The 21,679-nt window shown below is 59.6% G+C and overlaps 3 protein-coding genes across 4 annotated transcripts; 1 reads left to right on the top strand and 2 right to left on the bottom strand.

Moving 5' to 3' along the window:
* Positions 1–1,154: 1,154 nt before the first annotated feature.
* On the bottom strand, positions 1,155–4,364 carry TAS1R3 (taste 1 receptor member 3; the record flags this gene model as incomplete). Its single annotated transcript, XM_080692707.1, has 6 exons — positions 1,155–2,134; positions 2,317–2,437; positions 2,555–2,758; positions 2,880–3,683; positions 3,767–4,067; positions 4,174–4,364. 6 exons carry the CDS (start codon positions 4,362–4,364, stop codon positions 1,155–1,157), a joined length of 2,601 nt encoding a protein of 866 aa, XP_080548833.1.
* Positions 4,365–7,664: 3,300 nt separating this feature from the next.
* On the bottom strand, positions 7,665–8,531 carry CPTP (ceramide-1-phosphate transfer protein; the record flags this gene model as incomplete). Its single annotated transcript, XM_080692853.1, has 2 exons — positions 7,665–8,187; positions 8,410–8,531. 2 exons carry the CDS (start codon positions 8,529–8,531, stop codon positions 7,665–7,667), a joined length of 645 nt encoding a protein of 214 aa, XP_080548979.1.
* A 3,082-nt stretch (positions 8,532–11,613) lies between these two features.
* Positions 11,614–21,661, top strand: INTS11 (integrator complex subunit 11; the record flags this gene model as incomplete). Of its 2 annotated transcripts, XM_080690837.1 has the most annotated exons (17): positions 11,614–11,641; positions 12,505–12,602; positions 12,959–13,032; positions 14,402–14,630; positions 18,166–18,264; positions 18,338–18,372; positions 18,608–18,746; positions 19,138–19,202; positions 19,694–19,883; positions 19,985–20,068; positions 20,428–20,517; positions 20,595–20,757; positions 20,848–20,955; positions 21,029–21,090; positions 21,172–21,314; positions 21,381–21,510; positions 21,596–21,661. In XM_080690837.1, 17 exons carry the CDS (start codon positions 11,614–11,616, stop codon positions 21,659–21,661), a joined length of 1,803 nt encoding a protein of 600 aa, XP_080546963.1. The 2 variants fall into 2 exon arrangements, with proteins under 2 accessions (XP_080546963.1, XP_080546964.1); XM_080690838.1 differs by lacking the exons at positions 12,959–13,032; positions 14,402–14,630.
* Positions 21,662–21,679: the final 18 nt, after the last annotated feature.

Here is a 21,679-nt window from a genome sequence, read left to right as displayed (position 1 = left end):
CTGCCCATAGTGTGATCTAACTTATTTATTTATTGCCGGCCTGCCTGCTTTGGGGAGTGGCAGTTGGTCATCTGTCCCTGTTCCTGCCCAGGTGGGCAGTCCGCATGTCCCCCTCTCCTCCTGGGACCCAGAGAGAGCATGGGGACACGGGCATGTGTGGAGGCCGGCCGCTGGGGAGCCTCGGGGCAGGATGCCCTGCGCCTCGCCTTGGCTGGTGGAAGGAGGGGATGTGGCTGAAGTGGAAGGCGTCAGTGTGCACGACTGCTGCAGGCCGGGGCCTGGGCGGGCACCTGCCTGGCCCATCCTCGGGGTCACCCGCCCCAATGCTGCTGCCTTCCTGGCACATTGGGCCCCATTCTTCTGCGCTGTAGATACCGTGTCAAAGTCGAGCATCTGGGTAGTTCACATAGAGCTGCTTCTGTGTAAATGCTATTTTAAACACTAAAAAGCATTTAATTTTATGGGACTGGTGTGTGGCCTGTGTCCCTTCTCCCCGGGTGGGCTGCCTCAAGATTCAGGCCTTAGGATGGCGGATCTGAAGCTGGCCCTGGATCTGACTGCAGTCCTGCTCAGCCCTGGGGCTCTGTCCTCGGTGCTGGCAGGCAGCAGCGTTCTGTCCTTGGTGCTGGCTCTAGACTCTAGGGGTCCTGGCGCTGGCCGTGGTGCTGACCCCCACCTCTGCCTGGGCGCTGTCCACAGTGCTGGCAGTGGGCACGATCCCCCTCCTAGTGTGGCCTGGGCCAGAAAGAGAGGAGCCCTGCCCCCAGCAGGGCTTGATTTGCTGGCCCTGCTGGCCCAGGTTCCAGCTGGTGCCTAGCCTCCCGTTCCTGCTGTGCCTGCCAGGATGAGCCTCATGCTGGGCGTGGCCTCACAGCGCTGCCCTTTGAGGCCAGGGCTTTCCTGAGGTCACAGTGTGGGCTCCTTCTGGGGCAGCGGGGCCTAGCCACCTGATCAGGCCTTGGTTGAGGCTCAACAGGGTCAAGGACAGAGCTTGCCTCTGAGGCCCTGGGCTGAGGTCACAGGGCTCCTCCTGCTCACTGCACTAGGGGCCAGGGTCAGCAGGTAATGTGGGGTTAGGGATGGAGGGTCTTCATGGGGGCACGGTCTGGGAAAGCTGGGGGGATCTCTACTAGGGGTGCTTTCATGGGGTAAGGTCACTGGGTCAGGGGTCCCTCATTGTTTCCCCGAGTCCCCTCCTGGCCCCTGCTGCCATCCCTAGCTGTGACATCTCTGGTACTCCCTCCCAGGAAGAACTCAGGGGTGTTGAGCTCTGGCTTCCACAGGAGCAGGTAGCACTTGGGCAGGTAAACAGTGGCCAGGATGCTCAGGACGCAGAGGAGGATGGCGCCCATGTGCACGGCAGGCTGGTAGGCCATCGGCACGTTGGTGAGGAGGGGCACAAAGGAGACCCAGGTGATGAAGTAAGCCAGCGTGGCAAAGGTGAGGCCACGGGCTCCATTGTAGCGGCCAGGCCGGCTCTGCACCAGGAAGGTACCCAGGAAGCAGAGGAAGGCCAGCGTGGCGTTGGCAACATGCACCAGGCCCAGGCTGACCAAGGAGCGCATGGAGCAGTGCACCAGTGCCTCTGTGGGCAGCACCCGCCAGTCCATCACCACCTCTGAAGGGAAGGCTGCCAGGTACCAGGCACACAGTGCCGCTTCCACCAGAATGGCCAGCAGCACCACCAGCCAGGCCCAGGGCCCTCGCAGGCGGCTGCGCAGCCAGGCTGCCCAGCTGGGCGGCAGTTCCGACTCCACAAAGGTCTCAGCTGCCTGCAGGAAAAGTGTGCTCAGGCAGCCTGTGAGTGGGAGATGGGCTAGCGGCTGCTGGGCCAGGCAGCTGATGGGGCCTGGCTGGCCTGGGAACAGGAGGACGCTGAGGCAGACGAGGCTCAGGCAGGCCAGGCCAAAGCAGGCCAATGGCCCACCTGAGGCCTGAATCAGTGGGCTGTCCCAGTGCTGGACAAAGAGCCCCAGGGCGGCCAGCACCAGGCTCAGCGCCAGGCCCAGCAGCAGGAGCAGCAGCAGTATGGCGGGCTCCCCCCATGCCAGGAACCTGGGCTTGCGGGGGAAGCAGCGGGTGCTCCGCTCTGGGGACCACTGGTTCTGGTCACACTTGCTACAGGTGAGGTCGTCTGCAGGAGGGGAAGAGAAAAGGGATCTGGGGGCTGGTGCTGGGGCTTTGTCGCGTGGCCCTGTTATGGGCTCTGGCCCGAGTGCTGGCCTTAGAGCCAGGGTTTGCAGGCGCCCTCCCCAGGCAGCAGGTTTTTTTCCCCCTACCCCCGCTGCGCAGACCCTTGCAAGGAAGGCGGCTCACCTGGGCTCTGGCGGTAGCTGCCGGCCTCACAGTCCACACAGTCATAGCAGCAAGAGTGGAAGCCCTTTACACGGCGCACCTGGCCCTCTGTGCACTGCCGGGAGCACTGGGATACCGGCACCTGGCGCGGCGCTCGGTGTGACTCTGCTCATGGGGCACATCCCAAGACACCCCTCCCCCAAGGCAGTGCCCGGCCACAGGGCTTCTGTGAGGCTGGGCCCACGGGTTTTGCACTCACCTGATTGCCCTGTGTGTGCCAGTACATCCGTGAGGGCTGTAGCCAAAGGCTCCCGTTGAAGGTGCCCACGGTCTGCAGCTTGGGCAGTGGTCTCTGCCACACCCACATCTTCAGGTCGTACTCCATGTTCACCGTTCCGCTGTTGTCAAACTGCAGCGTCAGGCCTCGAGCGCGGAAGCTCATGTTGTACATCTTCTCCAGGAGCTGGGAGTGGGAGTAGGGGTGGGGCAGGGCTGACCTGGGAGCCACCTCCAGCCAAGCTGGGCTTTGGCTCTTCCTGGAAGCCCGGTGCTCCTGCAGGAGGCAGCTAAAACCCCACCCTCACCTGCCAGGGCCGCACAGGCTCCTGAGTGGGGCAGCTGGAAGCATTGCACTGCAGGGTGTGGTGGAGGGCCTGGGCCACGCTGTACACAGCTGCGTAGGTGGCAAAAATCTGGTGGTGTAGCTGCCCAGCCGACAGGTTCTGCAGCAGCCCAGTTGACAGATTCCGCAGAGTGATCTGGTCACACTGTGGGCAGCGTGGCCCCACCACCTGCGCCTCCAGGTCTGGCTCGGCATGCTGCGAGGCACAGAAGGCTGGGTCAGCAGCCAAGGCCAGGCGGGTCTCCACGTAGCTAGAGAATTCAGGCAGCGGGGTGCCCCGCTGCAGAAAGCCTAGCACGGTGCCCACTTTGGCAATGTTGGGTAGCGTCATGACTCGGTCTGAGGTCAGCCAGGCCTCACTGGCCACCCACACCTTGCGTGAGAGGTTGTGGAGGATGCTGTACCAGAAGAGGGCGCGGGCAGCTTGGGAGGAGGCGAACAGCACCACCACCTGCACGCTGCTGTGGTTCAGCTGCCTCAGCACCTCCAGCACCTTGTCCATCTGCTGACCTTCACCCTTGGACAGCGGGACCAGGCCTTCGTGTGCTATGCAGATGCCCTGTGCGTTGGCCAAGCTTGAGAAGATGCTCAGACCCTCCCGGCCATACTCGTCCTCGCTGCCCAAGGCGGCCACCCAGTTCCAGCTGAAGTTCCTCAGGAGGTTCACAATGGCCTCCAGCTGCACCCGGTCACTGGGCACTGTGCGGAAGAAGGACGGGAAGGTCTCCCGCTTGCTCAGCCGGTCCATGCTGGCGCCGTAGCTGACCTGCAGTGGCCGAGAGACGCCTCCTGATGTGAGGGCTCCCATGAGCAGTGCCGACTGAGGGGACACAAGGACAGTGGACTTACCTGTGGCATGAGGAAGAAACCAAAGAACTTGCCCGTGATAAGGGCGAGCTCCGACGAGTGGGGCCCGATGACCGCCAGCACACGGGGCTGGTACTGTGTGTAGTTGCAGTAGGCGGCGATGCTGCGGCTGCCTGCCTTGGCCAGGAACATGAGGCTGGGCTTCATGGTGGCCATGGGCTCTGAGCATGTGTCGAAGAGGTCGTAGCCCAGGCGCAGCCCAGGCAGCAAGGTGGACCTGTTGTTGACCTCCTCCACGGCCATCTTCATGGCCATCGCGAGGAACAGGCCAAGGGGCGAGAAACTGGAGACACACGGGGTCTCAGGTGGCTGCCGCTTTATCTCCAGGCCCAGAGCACCGCAGACCTGAGCACACCCACCCAAGGCACCCTCCCCAAAGGCCCCCGTACTTGGTGCATATGAGGCTGTGGGGCCGTGTCCTGTGGCGGAGGCCGTCCTCGTCGGCCAAGCTCAAGGGGAAGAGCCCACCCAGCACGTAGTCCCCTTGCATCCTGAGCTGCTGTGACAGGCACAGCGAGGCCCCCGTCCCAACACTCAGGAGAGCCACCAGGCCGAGGCCCAGCACAGCCAGGCCTGGCATGGCGAGCCTGTGCATGGTGAGCGGCAGCTTCCAGCAGAGGCAAGTGGGTGAGCTGGTCGGAGCCCCAGGTGTAGTGAGTGCAGGGGGGTGGGGGTGATTTGCTTAGCAAAACCAGTGCCATGCTCATCTGTCACACCCGGGGGCGATCATGCCCTCAATATGCCAAGTCCCGAAGGACTTTTATCCTGATGTGACTGCCAGGCTTTCTAGCCATAGTGACCTGGCAGGCAGGCTCTAAGTGGCCACTGACCAAGGCCTTGCCTGTACCAAGCCCCTTCAGCACCCCAACACACACTCCTGGAGAAGCTGGCAGACTGGAGGAGAGGAGGAAGCAGAAGGGTGTCTGGGCCTTGGCATGGGGGAGGCAAAGGGTGCTGTGACCTGGGGGCTTCTCATTGGCATAGAAACCCCTCTCCAGCCCTGGCTTCCAATTCAAGGTAGTGCTGTCAGGAGTTGGGGGCTATAGGAGTGGACCTCCAGGCCTGCAGATGAGCCTCTGCCTGGGGTGGGGCCCTGTGTGGGGACGGGGACTGTGGCTGACTGCCTAGCCTGCCTGCCTGGGCTGTCTGGGAGCAGGAAGACCCCTTGAGGGTCCCAGCTATTCCTCTGCCAGGGGTCTGATACAAGGAAGCTGTGGGATCCTGTGCCCCTTCAGCTGGCCCTTGGCCCAGCCACTCCTGCTTTGGTGGCCCTGAAGGTGCCTCCTGGGGACAGCTCAGCTGGACCTGAAGGAAGGCTTCATGCAAACATGGGAGGAAGGGCCCTAATCAAATAGGCTGGCGTGGCCGTCAGGGCCAGGTGTGGGCCTGCACATGGCGGGGCAGGCAGTCCCAGCCTCTGCCCGGCTCCAACCTGCCTCTCAGCCAGCACTGGGGTGGGGCTTTGGGCCGTCAGCCCTAGCTAGGGCCCACCAGGCATTGAGGAGCAGTGGGACCTGGCTTTGGCCTCTTCTCTGCTGGCCGGTGAGGGGCTTCTGCCACCAACAGGCACTCCACGCCATGATCCCAGGCCATCCCCTCTCCTGTCCATTGTGGTCATTAGCCTTGCTGTGTTCCCTGGTACCTGGCAGCTGTGTGGCCCCAGGGGCCCCTAAGGTTAGGGCGGGTGCTAGGAGGACCCTGTACAATATGCATCCTCTTCCCTCCTGTCCAGTTTGCTGCCCTTGCTGAGAGTAGCCCCCTCTTTGGCCCTGGCCTGGGCAGACCTTTCTCTTATTTTATTTTTGGTGGTATTGGGGGTGGAACCCAGAGGCTTTCTACCTCCAGGCTATACTCCTAGACCTATTTTATATTTTATTTGGAAACAGGATCTAAGTTGCTGAGAGCCTCACTAAGTAGCCGAGGCTGGCTTTGAACCTGTGTGATCCTCCTGTCTCAGCCTCCCAAGTTCTGGGATTACAAGTATGTGCCACCACGCCTGGAGATATCTCTCTCTTTCTCTCTCTCTTTTTTGGTGGTACTGGGGGTGGGACCCAGAGGCTTTCTATACTCCCAGACCCATTTTATATTTTATTTGGAAACAGGGTCTCACTAAGTAGCTGAGGCTGGCTTCGAACTTGCAGGATCCTCCTGTCTCAGCCTCCCAAGCACGGGGATTACAAGTGTGCGCCACCATGCCCGGCCTCTTTCTCTTTTTTTTAAGGTCTGAGGATTGAACCCAGAATTCTACGTCTGGGCTAAATCCCCAGCCACCTTTTTTTGCGGTACTTGGTGGGCATTCTACCTCCAAGCTATACCCCCATCCCTATTTTTTATTCTTTATTTTGAAATAGGGCCTCACTGAGTTGCAAAGGGCTTAAGTAGCTGAGACTGTCTATGAATCCCAAATGTTAGGATTACAAGTGTGTGCCACCACACCCAGCTCCAATTTTATTTTTTATTTTGAAACAGGGTCTAAGTTGCAGATGGCCTAAGTGCTGAGGCTGGCTGTGAACCTGCGTACTGAGATTACGGGTGTGCACCAGCACACCTGGTTGGACAGGGTTCTCTTGTCTCAGCGTGTGGCTGCACTCAGACCTGCCCTGCAGCCCAGCCTCAGCTAGGTGACTCTCACCTGCGAAATGAGGCTGACCTCACATCATCAGGTGAGGCCAAACCACAGCCTGCAGGGTGGGCACAGCCAGTGCCCTGTGCTGGCCACCATCTCGGGTGCGCCGTGAGCCCTTTGTGCTGGGGAGCATGTGCCTCAACCCTTTTCCCAAGTCAAGTCCCTTCCCACCCTTGCTGTATACCCCATGTTCCTCCCCAAGGAACCAGGCACCTGGTGTATCCCGGTGCGCCCATCCCAGAGTGGGATACCTAGTCCCGTAAGCCATTTATTTATGTTGGACAATTTTACATACATCAGCTTTCAAGGGACCAGGCATTCCCTGAAGCGTGCATTACACACTTTGTTGCTTTGCAGAGGCTGTCCCTGTGGGTCTGTCCTGGGCTTCCTGTCCAGCCAGCAGAAGAGGCCAGATAGTGGCTGGGCCTGTCGGTTAAGCAAGGGGGTTCAGCCCCTCCTGAGATCTGTGGCACCTGCCTCAGCACCACGGGGACAGCAGCAGCCCAGGGGAGGGGACCTGCCCGGTCCTCACTGGGTGCCGACGGGGCAGGGCGAGGCCTGGCTTGGACAGCAGTGGTGAGCTCCCAGGGCTTCAGGGTGTGTGGTGTGCCCTGCAACAGCACCCCTGCAGGAGGCAGTGAGTGGACACCTGTAGGGGCCATGAAGAGGACTGTCCTGCGAGCAGAACAGGCCTTCTGAGACCTTCTGGGGAGACTTGACTCTGGGCTTCTGTTCCCAAGGGCATGAGGGCCCCTAGCCTGCTCAGCACCAGAGAGGGTCACGAGGAGACAAGTGAGGGGCGGGGAGAGTTCACGGTGCCTGACCTGCCCAGGGATGGCCAGCTGGGTGTGAAGGGGATGGAGACTCCTGAGCCTGGGACCAGCATCGGGAAGGGTATACCCAGGCTGGATACACTGGATACCCTGGAGGTGTGGTCAGCTGACTGCACGCACGCTGGCGGGCGAGCTCTGGGGCTGCTGCCTACACACAGTCCCATCCCGCCGTCCCCACCTTCTGCTCTCAGTGGGGCCTAACCGAGGACGTGTGTAGCCAAGGCTGGGGCAAAGTGTCCGCACAGGGTGCCCCTTGCTGGCCAGGAGGACGGCTTTCGTGGCCTCATCTGGGCCGCTGCCCACCTCTCCTGACAGCCAGGGGCTCCCCACAGGCTCAGCTTGCAGGCATGGTGGCACCCAGCAAGCTCTGTTGTGGAAGGGTGTGCCCCAGGCTGCCTGAGCCGAGTCACGGTACTGGCCACTAGGGCAGGTCCAGCAGAGAGTTCTCAGCATACAGCTTCTGGGAGATGTTGTACACGTGCTCGATGAAGGGCAAGGCTTCGCCCAGCATCTCCACGGCCTGCTCGGGGGACCCCACATTCATAGCCTCGAGGAAGACCTTGCGTGTGGGTAGGGCGCAGAAGGCTACAATGACAGCCTGCCGCACGAGCCAGGGGTGGTAGGCGGCCAGCGAGGCGTTGTAGGAGTCGGTGCAGAGTGTGGCCGTGCGTGCGTCCTCGGGGCTGGTGCGCAGGCTCTCCAGGAACAGCTGCAGCCAGCGCAGGGCGCGGTGCAGGCGCAGCACAGTCCGGCAGCCTGAGCTGGGGTGGCGGGAGCGGCGGTCCAGGTCTACCAAATTGCTGCCCACCTCATAGGCCACCATGGACTGCAGGCTCCTGTAGTGCTCACGCTCAGGGCTGCTGCGCAGGCGCTCCATGATCTGCAGCTTGGAGACCACATCTTTGGAAATGAAGGAAAAAATGGCGCCCAGGCTGTTGAGAAACCTGTGTAGGGAAATAGAAGCTTGAGGCTCAACCCGGGCCGCAGGTAGCTTCCCATGTTGCAGGGACCTGACCCCCAGTCTGCTGGGTACAGATCTCCTGGAGGCGGAGGCAGAAGACTGGGCGGGCATAGCTTGCCAGCTTGCCCCACTGTGCCCTGGCACTAGGAGGGACGTGGGTATGACGTGGACTCTGGCACTGTGGCGGCGGCCCCTACGCACATACCTGACCAGCCCCTTCCACCCGGCGATGTAGTGGTCCAGCAGCACCTCCTCCTGCTCACTGAGACACTGCTTGAAACTGACCAGCACAACCTTCAAGTTGAATTCTGTCTCCAGGTCGCCCATTTTCCAACACGAACTGAAACAGTTGCACACGTCGAGCCTTTGGGTTGTCTTCCTGGGTCGGCTCACTCAGCGGCTCACTTCCTCCAGAGAGGTGGGAGATGGAGGAGCAGTTGAAAGACATAGCTTGGGGTTCTGACTGTGCCTGCTGACGCCCCACCAGAGGCCCCATCCCCGCCACTGAGCTCTCTCCTTGGGAGCCGCGAGCTTGCAGACACACTGACCTGGCCCTGCAGCGTTTCTCCCGGGTACCCCATGCCCACAGCTTTGGCATGGCCCTCCTTGGCATTCAGCCAGCGGGTCAGCTGCTGGCCTTGGGCTCCTGGCTGCACATGGTCTGCAGCAGGCCCCTCTGTCGAGGCTTCTTGCATGAATGCTGTGTGTTCCCACAGGCTGGAGAAACCTTTCTAAGGGCAGAGCCCTGTCCAGAACTCTGGCGACCTGGAGCCCCGCCCTGTCAGCACAAAATTCCCACGGGGGGTCAGAGCCTCACGAATACGGGGACTCCGAGAGTGGGGCATTCTCATAGTAGGTTAGAGGGAGACACGCACTGTGGGAATGGGTGAGCATATGGGAGGGTGGCTCCCCTTCTTGCTCAGAGCTGCATCCCTGAGGCTAGAGCAGAAGCAGCGGGCTGGTATTTCAACAGGTAGACGCCAGCCTTCACTCCTGCTGTTAAAACTGTATACACCCCCACAGAAAGTGGCTGGGCCAAAGGTCTTAACACAGAAGACTGCCACAGTCCCTACCCCAACTCCAGGGAATATTCTGGAAGGGGTGCAGGAGAGGCCTCCAGGTGGGAATGGGCTCTGGATTCTGCTTGCGTTCTTTCTTTTTTGTGGCTGGGGATTAAAGAGGGCCACTCTACCTTTGAGCTACATCTCCAGTCCTAGTTTTTCATGTGGAAGCAAGGACTCTAAGTTTCTGAGAGCCTCACTATGTTGCTGAGGCTGGCTTGGACCCTGAAATCCTGCTTCAGCCTCCTAAGTACTGGGGATTAGAGGCACGTGCCACCACACCTGGCTTCTGCTTGCATTCTTTTTTTTTTTTTTTTTTTTTGAGGGTCTGGGATGGAACCCAGGAGCATTTGACCTCCGAGCTACACCTTCTGCCCTATTTTTTATTCTTTATTTTGAAACTGGGTCTCACTGAGTTGCAGAGGCCTCACTAAGTAGCTGAGGCTGTCCGCGAACCGTGATCCTCCAGGTCTCAGCCTCCCAAATGATGGGATTACAAGCGTGCGCCACCATGACCAACTTGCATCCTTTTTTGGGGGGGGGGGTCTGGAGGTGGAACCCAGGGGCATTTGGCCTCCGAGTTACACCCCCTGCCCTATTTTTTTTATTCTTTATTTTGAAACCGAGTCTCACTGAGTTGCAGAAGGCCTAACTAAGTAGCTGAGGCTGTCCGCGAACCGCGATCCTTGGGTCTCAGCCTTCTGAATGCTGGGATTACAAGTGTGTGCCACCACGCCCAGTTTGCATTCTTTATTTTTTTATTTTTGGTGGTACCGGGGATTGAACCCAGAGGCATCCTACATTCAAGCTACATCCCTAGCCCTATTTTTATTTTGAAACAGAGTCTCACTACGTTGTTGAGAATCTCACTTCTTGCTGAGGCTGTCCTTGAACCTGTGACCCTCCTGTCTCAGCCTCTCAAGTACTGGGATTACAGGCACACACCAGCACACCAGGCTCCTAGCTCTGCTTGCATTCTTACCCACAAACACTCTGGTGCCCACCCTTTGGGTGGGAGCCTCCAAACACCCCAGCCCCACCTTCCTGGGTGCCAAAGGGCCTCAGCCTTGGCATTCAGGGTGGACACTGTGGGGCAGCTCTGATGGGCCCTGGCTGCATCTCACCTTTGTCCAAGATGAACGTTCACCTGGCTGGGGCTGGGGGTTCCTGTGTCCTTTGGACCCCAGAAGACAGGCTTAGGACACCTGGATCCCCTTCTGCTCACACCACCCTATGACTCGGCCTTCATCTCTGGGGAAAATGAGCTGCACTTCCTGCCCTGCCCATGGTCTAGGGTGCCGGAGCCGTGGTGCTGTCCAGTGGGGCCCAGGCCCTGCAGGCTCCACGGGTTGAGTTGCATGCTTGACCCAGGGCGTAGCCCTTGGAGGTGGGTCCTCCCACGCTTCAGAAAGACTGGCTTTCTGACCTGAAGTCTTCCAGCACGTCCCTCCCCTCTCTCAGGGCCTGTGTGCTGTCCACAGAGCAGATGGCCTCGGAGACCCCACGGGTTTATTCTTGACCACCTATATTCTGCGGGCTTGGCCTTTTTGCCTAGAACCGGAGTCAGCAGACAAGGAGTTAGCCAGGAGCTTCTAGGAGCTGTCTGAGCGCGAGCTGAGAACAGGAAGGGCAGCCTGCCAGCTCCCGGAAGGTGGTGCAGGGCACCTCTAAGCCTGCCGCAGAAAAGGCTGGGCGGGGGGAGAAGCTGGACGTCGGGCAGGACAGGAGCCCACGTTGGCACCCAGCCTGGAGGGCGGGTCAAGGTGCTGTCCAGGGAATCCTGTAAGTCTCACCTGGGATGCTGTCCGGTGGCGCCGGGCTGGCGGGTCTCTGCTCCAGCTCGGGGCCGCGGCAGAAGTCAGCGATGGGGAGGGCTGGCTGCAACCGCAGGTCGGCGCAGAGCTGGTGCCAGGTCCTCGCCGCCCGGCCAGCACCGCGTCTACCAGTTAGGAGCCGGAGGCTCTGCTGCAGTTGGGCAGGTGCCGCGGGGCGCTCCGCCCCGCCCCTCCAACCCGCCCTCCGCAGGCCGTCCTATCAGGTGCCGCGGTGCGCTCCTCCCCGTCCCTCAGTCCCGCCCCTCGCAGGCAGTCCTATCAGGTGCCGCGGCGCGCTCCTCTTCGCCCCCTCCCTCCTCCGGCCGTCCAATCAGAACTCGGCGCTTCAGCCCTTGTTTCCGGCGAGCGCACCGGAAGCTGGGCTGCCGAGGTTGCGCCTGCGCAGTGCGGCGCGTGGGCTAGCGGGTCTCGGTTCCGGGTTCGCGGGCGAGTGTCGGCTGCTTTCCCCGCAGGCAGAGCGCGCCAGTCCCGGGAGCACAGAGGAGACCGGGCCCGGGGCCGCCGGCTCAGACGATGCCCGAGATCAGAGTCACGCCCCTGGGTGAGTCGGAGCAGCCGAGGGCACAAGGCGTTTTGCCCTGGCCCAGCTCCCCAGCATCTTGCGCTCCAGCGCTCTCCTTCGCCCGGATCAGTGGGGGTCGCCGCCGTCCCCGAGCTGTCCGACTCCGGGATCGCGAGCGGCCGCCCTCCTTGTTCTCCTCCTCTCTTTGGCTTGCTGTCCTGTCTGGGAGGTCAGTCTCTGTTTTCAGGATCCCAGACAGTAAACCCAGCATGAGACCACCTGGGGCTCAGGTGGTTGCGAGGTTGAGTGGTTCCTGAGCAGGTGCTGCCCGCGTGCGAGCTGGGCAGTGGGGTTGTGTCCAGCCACAGGCTCTGCGGCTCTGCGTTCTGGCGTGGGTTCTCTGTGGGTTCCTCTGTCAGCCTGTTTTCCCCTCTTTCTCCGTGGACTGTTGCTTCACACCCCCCCCCAGCACCCACCACTGCATCCCCCCTCACCTGGCTCTCTGCCCACCTCCATCATTTGCTGCTGGACGCTGGGTTACCTGTGATCAACCCTCACCAGCCGGGTTAGCTGTGATCAACCCTCAGTTTGGACCTTGGCTCGTCTGGTCTCTGCAACATTAAGTATCTGCAGCAGGAGTGGTGGTGCACACCTCTAGTCCCAGTATTTGGGAGGCTGAGACAGCAGGCAAGGCATGGTGGGAGGGGCCTGGTGGCTCAGCGCTTTGCCCGGGATGCCTTTCCCTGCCTGTAAGTGGAGGTGGCTGTGCTTCCAGCCCACTCGTGTCCTGTGTCATTTCCTGGCCCACTGGCCCGCAGACCACAAAGGGCAGTACTTGCAGGAGTAGGAAGGGGGCTTGGGGAAGGCAGCTTGGCCACGTCTGTCTGCCCTCCCTTGAACAGGGGCTGGTCAGGACGTGGGGCGCAGCTGCATCCTGGTCTCCATCGCGGGCAAGAACGTCATGCTGGACTGCGGGATGCACATGGGCTACAATGACGATGTGAGTCCTCCCACCTGCTCCTGGTAGCCACGGGCCTGGGTAGCCGGGAAGTGGCGGCTGTGCCTGGCCAGCTGTGCCCACCCAGGCCGGGGGTGGGGGGGGCTTAGTGAGCCCCTGTCGAGGCATTCTACACGAGAGCCCAGCAGGGTCCTGGGGGCTCCGGGAGACCCTGGGCGAGGGGACCTCAGCCAGCAGCTGGACCCTTCCAGGAGGCAGGGCAGCTCGGGGTGTGGGTGTGGCCCACCGGGACGGTTGTGTCCAGACCCGTTCCTGGACTCCTCCCCAGGTGCCCGCTGTCTGCTGTGCCCAGAGGCCAGGCCAGCCTGCTGCATCTGACCTTCCCTTTGACTCCTCAGAGACGCTTTCCTGACTTCTCCTACATCACCCAGAATGGCCGGCTGACTGACTTCCTGGACTGTGTGATCATCAGGTGGGGGTCTTGCAGTCCTTCCTCCCCCTGCCTCATCTGAGGTGACAAGCCACGGTGTGTGGCCCCCGCCCGGGCCATGTGCCTCTGCTGTCTCAGGAGCACCGAGTCCACTGGCGGTGGGTCACCTGGGGCTGAGCCTGGGGCACCTCCGTCCCCTCCTCCTGCTCCCGCACCGTCACCTCGGCCAGTGTGCAGGCGTGTCCAGGGCCCAGCTCTGAGGCCTCCCCGCTGGCCGTGGCCCTCTGGCCCTGTCTGGCCCTTCGAGCATCCTTAGGCTGAAGCGGCAGCGGCCTCTCTTCGGCGGGGTCCTCGGCTACTGGCCACAGGCAGAGGTGGGGCTCCCCCCTGCCCCCGTAGGCTGCCCTCAGCTGCCTGTGTTCCTGCACAATGCCGCTGCCTGAGACACCTTTATCGGTTTGTTTACTTGTTTTTGTTTGTTTGTGGGTCTGGGGATGGAACCCAGGGGCATTTGACCTCTGAGCTACCTCCCTTGCCCTATTTTTTATTCTTTAGTTTGAAACAGAGTCTCACTAAGTTGCGGAGGGCCTCACTAGCTGAGGCTGGCCATGAGCCACGATCCTCCTGTCTCAGCCTCCCGAAGGCTGGATGACAAGCGCGCCCGCCGCGCCCGGCTCCATTTGTTTGCTTTCTTGCCGAGGTTTTTTTTCAGTACTGGGGATGGAACCCAGGGGCATTCTACCTCTAAGCTGCACCCCCAGAACTATTATTTTTTTCTTTTTGTGGTATATGGGGATGGAACACACGGGCTTTCTATCTCAGGGCTACTACTCCCAGACCTATTTTATATTTTATTTGGAAACAGGGTCTCACTAAGTGGCTGAGAGCCTCACTCAGTAGCTGAGGCTGGCTTCGAACCTGCGCGATCCTCCTGTCTCAGCCTCCCAAGCGCAGGGATTACAAGTGTGTGCCACCACGCCTGGCCCCAGCCCCATTTTTTGTTTTTTATTTTGAGACATGGTCTTAGTTATGGAGGGCCTAAGAAGCTGAGGCTGGCCACAAACCTGTGATCCTCTTGTCTCAGCCTCCCAAGTACTGGGATTACAAGCACACACCACCACACCTGGCCTTTGCAGAGCATTTAGACTGCATATTTGGGAAGATAGATTGGATTTTGCTCATTCCTGGTGTTTTAGTGAGGAGTGGCGGGACCCACGGAGCTGGCGTGGGGGCCTGGGGGCGGCCCAGCAGACTGCTGCCGCATCCCCTTAGCCACTTCCACCTGGACCACTGTGGAGCCGGCGTGGGGGCTGGGGGCCGGGGCTGACTGCTGCCGCATCCCACCTGGACCACTGTGGAGCCGGCGTGGGGGCTGGGGGCGGCCCAGCTGACTGCTGCCGCATCCCTCCAGCCACTTCCACCTGGACCACTGTGGAGCGCTACCCTACTTCAGTGAGATGGTGGGCTATGATGGACCCATCTACATGACCCACCCCACCCAGGCCATCTGCCCCATCCTGCTGGAGGACTACCGCAAGATCGCAGTGGACAAGAAAGGCGAGGCCAACTTCTTCACCTCTCAGATGATCAAAGACTGCATGAAGAAGGTGGTGGCGGTCCACCTGCACCAGACGGTCCAGGTCAGGTACCCGCCGCGCACAGCTGCCTGGGCCTCTGGGTCTGCTCCGCGTGGTGGGAGGCCCAGGGCCTCTGGGTTCAGGCCACCCCTAGGGCTATCAGACGGCAGCAGGGGGTGAGCTGGAGGGTCCAGCCAGGGTGTGGCATTTAGCCCTGGAGGAGTGCATACTGCATACCACATACGTGCGCACCCACGTGTGTACGTGAGCCCCCCCACCCCCGCTCTGCCCAAGTGGCTTTGAAGAAGCCCCCCCCCTTACACTGGTGCCCCCAAGCACACTGGGCTGTGGGCAGTGTGTCACACGCTGCTGGGTCTCCTGGTATGTCCGCTGGGTGGGGAGGCGGGGACCAGGTGAGGTAGGCAAGCCCTGGGGGCCATGCGGGCTGTGGTGACGTGGGGCTGGGGAAGAGGTGAGGATTCTAGACGTGCCAGTGATGGGCGGCTCCTGCAGGCCTCCTCACAGAGTTGGGACTCTGTTCCCTTTGCAGCCCCCCCCCCCCTGTTTTGTTTTATATATTTTGAAACTATGTTACTAGGTACATATGTGTTTTGGTTCATTTTCTCTTTCTGATTGAGCCCTGGCAACAGGCCCAGCAGGAAGGATGAAAAGAAGTCAAGGCTTGTCTTTATCTTAAAGGCCTCTTACCACCCACCCCTTTTTGTTAGTGTTGGCATGATGTATCTTTTTCTGTTTTTTTTTTTTTTTTTTTTTTTTTTTGGTGGTACCGGGGGTGGAACCCAGAGGCTTTCTACTTCCGGGCTATGCTCCCAGACCTATTTTATATTTTATTTGGAAACAGGGTCTAAGTTGCTGAGGCTGGCTTCGAACCTGTGCGATTCTCCTGTCTCAGCCTCCCAAGCGTGGGCCACCACGCCCGGCTTTTTATTTTTTACTTTTAACCTTTTTTCTTTTTTGAGGAATTGAGGATGGAACCCAGGGGCATTCTACCATTGAATACAGCCTCAGCCTTGATTGATTGATTGATTTACTTATTGATTTACCCATTTTTGCGGTACCGGGGATGGAACCCAGGGCGCCGTACCTCAGATCTAACCCCCAGCCCTATTTCTTAGGCTTTTCATTTCTAAAACAGGGTCTCACTGAGTTGTGAAGGGCCTCACTAAGTAGCTGAGGCTGTATGCGCACTGTGATCCTCTGGTCTCTGTCTCCTGAATGCTGGGATTATAAGCGTGCACCACCACGCCTGGCTTTAAGTATTTATGCCTTTATTTATTTAATTTATTAAGTACTGGGCATTGAACCTAGGGGTGTTCTACCTCTGAGATAGACCCTCAGCCCTTTATTTATTTATTTAAGTGTGTGATGCTGGGGGTTGAACCCCGGGCCATTTTACCTCCAAGCTATACATCAGCCCTATTTTATTTTTTATTTGGAAACAGAGTCTTGCTAAGTTGCTGAGAGCCTCACTGAATTACTGAGGCTGGCTTTGAACCTGCGATCCTACACATGTACTGGGTTTACATGTGTGTGTCACCACACCTGGCTGGTTTTTTTTATTTTGAAACAGGGTCTTGCTAAGTTGAGAGCCTCACTAAGTTGCTGTGGCTGATCTCAAACCTGTACCCAGCTTTTTGTGCCTGTGTGTGTGTGTGTGTGTGTGTGTGTGTGTGTGTGTGTGTGTGTGAGAGAGTGTTACTGGGGATTGATCCCAGGAGTGCTCTACCTCTGAGCTACACCAAGTTTTGGAGGGCATAAGCTGCTGAGGCTGACTGTGAACCTCAGATCCTCCTACCTTAGCCTCCCAAGTACTGGGATTATAAGCGCGCACCACCATGCCTAGGTGTGTGTGTGTGTGTGTGTGTGTGTGTGTGTGTGTGAGAGAGACAGAGAGATAGAGATAGAGAGAGAGAGAGAGAGAGAGAGAGAGAGAGAGAGAGATAGATATTAGGGGTGAATCCAAGAGTGTCCTGCCTCTGAGCTGTGCCTGTCTTAGCCTCCCAAGAATTGGGGTTACCGTCCTGAGCCCCACGCCTAGCGCTGCTGCTCGTCTCGTTCCTGTACTGTTGGACAGGTTTTGCCCAGGCAGCTGTGGGCCTGCAGCCTTCCCTTGGCACTGGGCTGGCAGTGTGCGAGGGACCCACTCACTGTCTCCTTGGCTGCGCAGCGCCCACCCGATGGGCTCTGCGGCTTGCCGTCTTCTGTCCTCACTGGCCGCTGCTCTGCTGCGCTCAGTAGCTGGGCATTAGACCCTCACTCTGGACCCTCTGCCCTGTCTTTTTGGGTTTCGTGCTGAACATCTCCTCTTCTCTGTTTTTTTTTTTCTTTTTTCGGTACTGGGGATGGAATGCAGGGACATTCTACCTCTGAGCTACACCTTCAGCACTGTTTTTTATTCTTTATTTTGAAACAGGGTCTCACTGAGTTGCAAAGGCCTAAGTAGTAGCTGAGGCTGTCTGCGAACCGCGATCCTCCTGTCTCGGCCTCCCGAGTGCTGGGATTCTACAAGCGTGCGTCACCATGTCCAGCTCGTTCTGTTTGGTTTTTTTGTTAAATTCATCCACTGAGTTCTTCATTTGGCGTAGAATCCCCACTTTTGTGGTTTCTTGGGTTTTGCCCATATTCTTAGTCCTGCCTTTCTCTGAACATCCTCACAGATCATATAAAGACATGTGGAAACTGAGTTTTGCGGGGGGTACTAGTGATTGAACCCAAGGGCATTCTACCTCCAAGCTATACTCCCAGCCCTTTTTTTTTTTTTTTTTTTTCAGTATTAGGGATGGAATCCAGGGGTATTCTACCTTCAAGCAATACCCCGGCCCTATTTTTTAGTCTTTATTTATATTTATTTATTTATTTATTTATTTATTTATTTATTTATTTATTTTTGATGGTCCTGGGGATAGAACCCTTCTACCTCCGGGCTATACTCTCAGACCTATTTTATACTTTTTATTTGGAAACAGTGTCTCTTAAGCCAGAGAGGCTGGCTTCGAACCTGCGCAATCCTGTCTCCGCCTCCCTAGTGCAGGGATTACAAGTGTGCGCCACCACGCCCGGCTTTTTTTTTTTTTTTTTGGTGGTACTGGGGTTCCTGGAAACCCTTCTACCTCCGGGCTATACTCCCAGACCTATTTTATACTTTTTATTTGGAAACAGTGTCTCTTAAGCCAGAGAGGCTGGCTTCAAACCTGCGCAATCCTCCTGTCTCCGCCTCCCAAGCACGGGGATTACAAGCGTGCGCCACCATGCCCGGCTTTTTTTTTTCTTTGAAACAGGGTCTTGCTAGGTGGATGAGCGTCTCACTACTTGCTGAGGCTGTCTTTGAGCCTTTGATCCTCCTGTCTCAGCCCCCTCAAGTACTGGGATTATAGGTGTGCACAATGCTCAGCTGGAAACCGGCGTCAGGAGACCTGAGACTTGTCTCATCTGCGCTCTGTGTTGCATCGCCTCTGTGGCCACTTTGGTTGAGACAAGCCTTGTACATTCAAAGTGGGAGCCGAAGGAGGCTTGGCTGCACCGACTTGCACGGTGCCTGGCCTGCAGCTGTGGCCTGAGCTGAGTGCCCCCTCCGCAGGTGGATGATGAGCTGGAGATCAAAGCCTACTACGCCGGCCACGTGCTGGGGGCAGCCATGTTCCAGATTAAAGTGGGCTCAGAGTCCGTGGTCTACACGGTCAGTGCCAGGACTGGTATGAGGTGGGGCTGCTGGGGGGAGGTACCCTCCTCACTGCCACCTTCTTTGCCAGGGTGACTATAACATGACCCCAGACCGGCACTTGGGGTAAGTGGGCCCCTCACCCCGTGGGGTTCTGCTGGGGCTTGGAGACCTGTGGGGGTGCCAGGCCCCTGAGTGGCTAGCATGGGGGTCCCTGCCCTGGGAGCTCAGAGGCGGGAAGGCACAGGCCAGACGCCCCTCCTGAGTGTGGAAGGGGTCTATGGAGGGCTGGGTGTGCTTGGTCATCCCTGGTCCCGCAGCGTGGGCACAGTCCACCACCAGCCACACCTGCCTGTTACAGGGCTGCCTGGATCGACAAGTGCCGGCCCAACCTGCTCATCACAGAGTCCACCTACGCCACCACCATCCGCGACTCCAAGCGCTGCCGGGAGCGAGACTTCCTGAAGAAAGTCCACGAGACTGTGGAGCGTGGTGGGAAGGTAGCAGCTGCCTTGGGGTACCCGGGGCGTGTCTGCCGGTCAGTGACTGGGCCTGACATGGGGGGCACTTGTTCAGCCTGGAGGAGGGACGCTGAAGAGCCCTCCCTGGGAGCCGGGTACCATTTGAAGAGCTGGCCAGAGCATCCTCAAGGGCCCTGCTGTCTCCACGTGTGGTTGGGAACAGGACTTTGGCCCGGGGAGGTGGCTGGGGTCCACACAGGCTGCCAGCACAGGGTGCCCTGCCGTGCTGTCTCAGTGGACTCTGGGCGCACTAGCAGAGGCAGTCTTACAGTAACTGTCCACAGAGCTGGGCGCGGCCAGCAGCTTGCCACTCGCTGTGCTCAAGGTGGGTAGCACAGCCGGGGATCCTGAGCCCGCCCCCCTCCCTCAGGTGCTGATCCCTGTGTTTGCACTGGGCCGTGCTCAGGAGCTCTGCATCCTGCTGGAGACCTTCTGGTAGGTGCGGGCAGGACAGTGTTTGGGGAGCCCTGCCAAGGGGCAGCGCAGGAGGAGGAGGCACTATGCGAGGCAGAACCAACAAGGCAGGGCGTGGGCTTTGGAAGCCAAGGTGGTACTGACAGCCGGTGGGTACAGCCGCACCTCGTGCCAGTGGTGGCTTGGCCCTGCCCCCTGGGTGGGTGGAGATGCCATGTGCCTAGAGACCATGACATCATGTCAGCCTGCTGGCCAGCTGTGGTAGGGTTTGTGGTCCAACCCTGAGCCTTCAACACAAATGGGCCCCTTTGCCAGCCCGTGTTGCATAGGGGACCCAGGCCAAGGGCATTGGCCATGGGGTTTTCAGGGTGGAGAGAACAGAGGGTCTAATCCCTCACTGGACTAGACTCTGCCCAGGCCGGGCTGTGGTGCCGCCTGGCAGAGGGCGTGGGAGTGATGTGGCCTAAGTGGAGCCGGGAAGTACCCCCACTCTGGTGCCCGTGGGCCCACAGGGAGCGCATGAACCTCAAAGTGCCCATCTACTTCTCCACGGGCCTCACGGAGAAAGCCAACCACTACTACAAGCTCTTTATCACCTGGACCAACCAGAAGATCCGGAAGACCTTTGTTCAGAGGAACATGTTCGAGTTCAAGCACATTAAAGCCTTCGACAGGGCATTTGCTGATAACCCTGGCCCCATGGTAAGACCCTGGAAGTGACCGCCTGACACAAGGTCCCTTGTTGGGGCTGGTGGCCAGGCTGGACCAAGGCCTGCCTCCTGACCTCCCCATCTGTCCTGCAGGTCGTGTTTGCAACACCCGGGATGCTGCATGCGGGCCAGTCCCTGCAGATCTTTCGGAAATGGGCAGGAAATGAGAAGAACATGGTGAGGCCCCGGCAGTGCCTCTGCTGGAGGGCAAGGGCCAGGCCTGTCCACCTCCTGTCCCTGAGCTGCCATGGACAGTCCTATACTGGCTGAGGACACTGCCGCTGGTGGGGTGGGAGTGGGTGGCCAACCCTGGCAGCCCAGACTCACTTAGCTTGTGTGTCAGACAGGGAGTCCCTGGCCTCCTGAGCAGCCGTTGTGAGGGCAGGCGCCTTGCCCAGCTCCCAAGGCGGCAGCAGGGTTCAGAGTGGAAGGCAGGGGTGAAGTGGCCCCCCAGGGTTCAGGTGGGGGTCCCAGGAGGAGGCCACTGGCATGTCCAGCCTGGGGGTCACGTGGCTGAGCTCCATCCCTGCCCGCAGGTCATCATGCCTGGCTACTGTGTGCAGGGCACCGTGGGCCACAAGATCCTCAGTGGGCAGCGCAAGCTGGAAATGGAAGGGCGGCAGGTGGTGAGTGCCCACCCTCGCCCATGGGCGGGAGGCTCCAGGCTGCCCGCAGGTGGTAACTGTCTGCCTGGCCACTGCAGCTGGAGGTTCGGATGCAGGTGGAGTACATGTCATTCAGCGCGCACGCTGATGCCAAGGGCATCATGCAGCTGGTAGGCCAGGCGGAGCCCGAGAGCGTGCTGCTGGTGCACGGCGAAGCCAAGAAGATGGAGTTCCTGAGGCAGAAGATCGAGCAGGAATTCCGTAGGTGGTGGGACGCCAGGCGGGGCTGCCCACGGGATGGGTGCAGCGGAGCCGTCCAGGCCCTACCGATGCTCTCTGTGTACCCTCCAGGGGTCAGCTGCTACATGCCAGCCAACGGCGAAACAGTGACACTGCCCACGAGCCCCAGCATCCCCGTAGGCATCTCCCTGGGGCTGCTGAAGCGGGAGATGGCGCAGGGTACGAGGGACGGGGCCCGGGCTGGGGTGGCTGGTAAGGAGGCCTGTGCTGACAGCTGCCACCCCTCCCACAGGGCTGCTGCCTGGGGCTAAGAGGCCCCGGCTGTTGCACGGCACCCTCATCATGAAGGACAGCGTGAGTGTGGGTGGTGGTGGCGGTCGCCCGCGGTGCCAAGGGGCAGCACATGTGTTTGCCTGACCAGCCCTTGCCCCACAGAGCTTCCGGCTGGTGTCCTCCGAGCAAGCCCTCAAGGAGCTGGGCCTGGCTGAGCACCAGCTGCGCTTCACCTGCCGCGTGCACCTGCAGGACACACGCAAGGAGCAAGAAACCGCCCTGCGCGTCTACAGCCACCTCAAAAGGTGTGCCCTGGCCCTGCCTCTCCACCTGGAAGCAAGGCAGCTGACTTAACTGTGCCTCCCCCACAGCACCCTGAAGGACCACTGCGTGCAGCACCTCCCTGATGGCTCAGTGACCGTGGAGTCCATCCTCATCCAGGCTGCAGCCCACTCAGAGGACCCAGGCACCAAGGTGCTCCTGGTCTCTTGGACCTACCAGGTAAGGGTGGTGTGGAATCCGCCGTGCCGCATCAAGATGGTGGGCTCGGCTCCTGGGCAGGGATGACTGTCCTCTCGCCTTGCAGGACGAGGAGCTGGGGAGCTTCCTGACAGCGCTGCTCAAGAAGGGCCTCCCTCAGGCCCCCAGCTGACACGCTGACCATCCAGGC

Source organism: Muscardinus avellanarius (assembly GCF_963383645.1).
Source record: "Muscardinus avellanarius genome assembly, chromosome: 3".
Taxonomy (NCBI): domain Eukaryota; kingdom Metazoa; phylum Chordata; class Mammalia; order Rodentia; family Gliridae; genus Muscardinus; species Muscardinus avellanarius.
The sequence above is the reverse complement of the archived record's forward strand: the minus strand, read 5'-3'. Positions and strand labels throughout refer to the sequence as shown.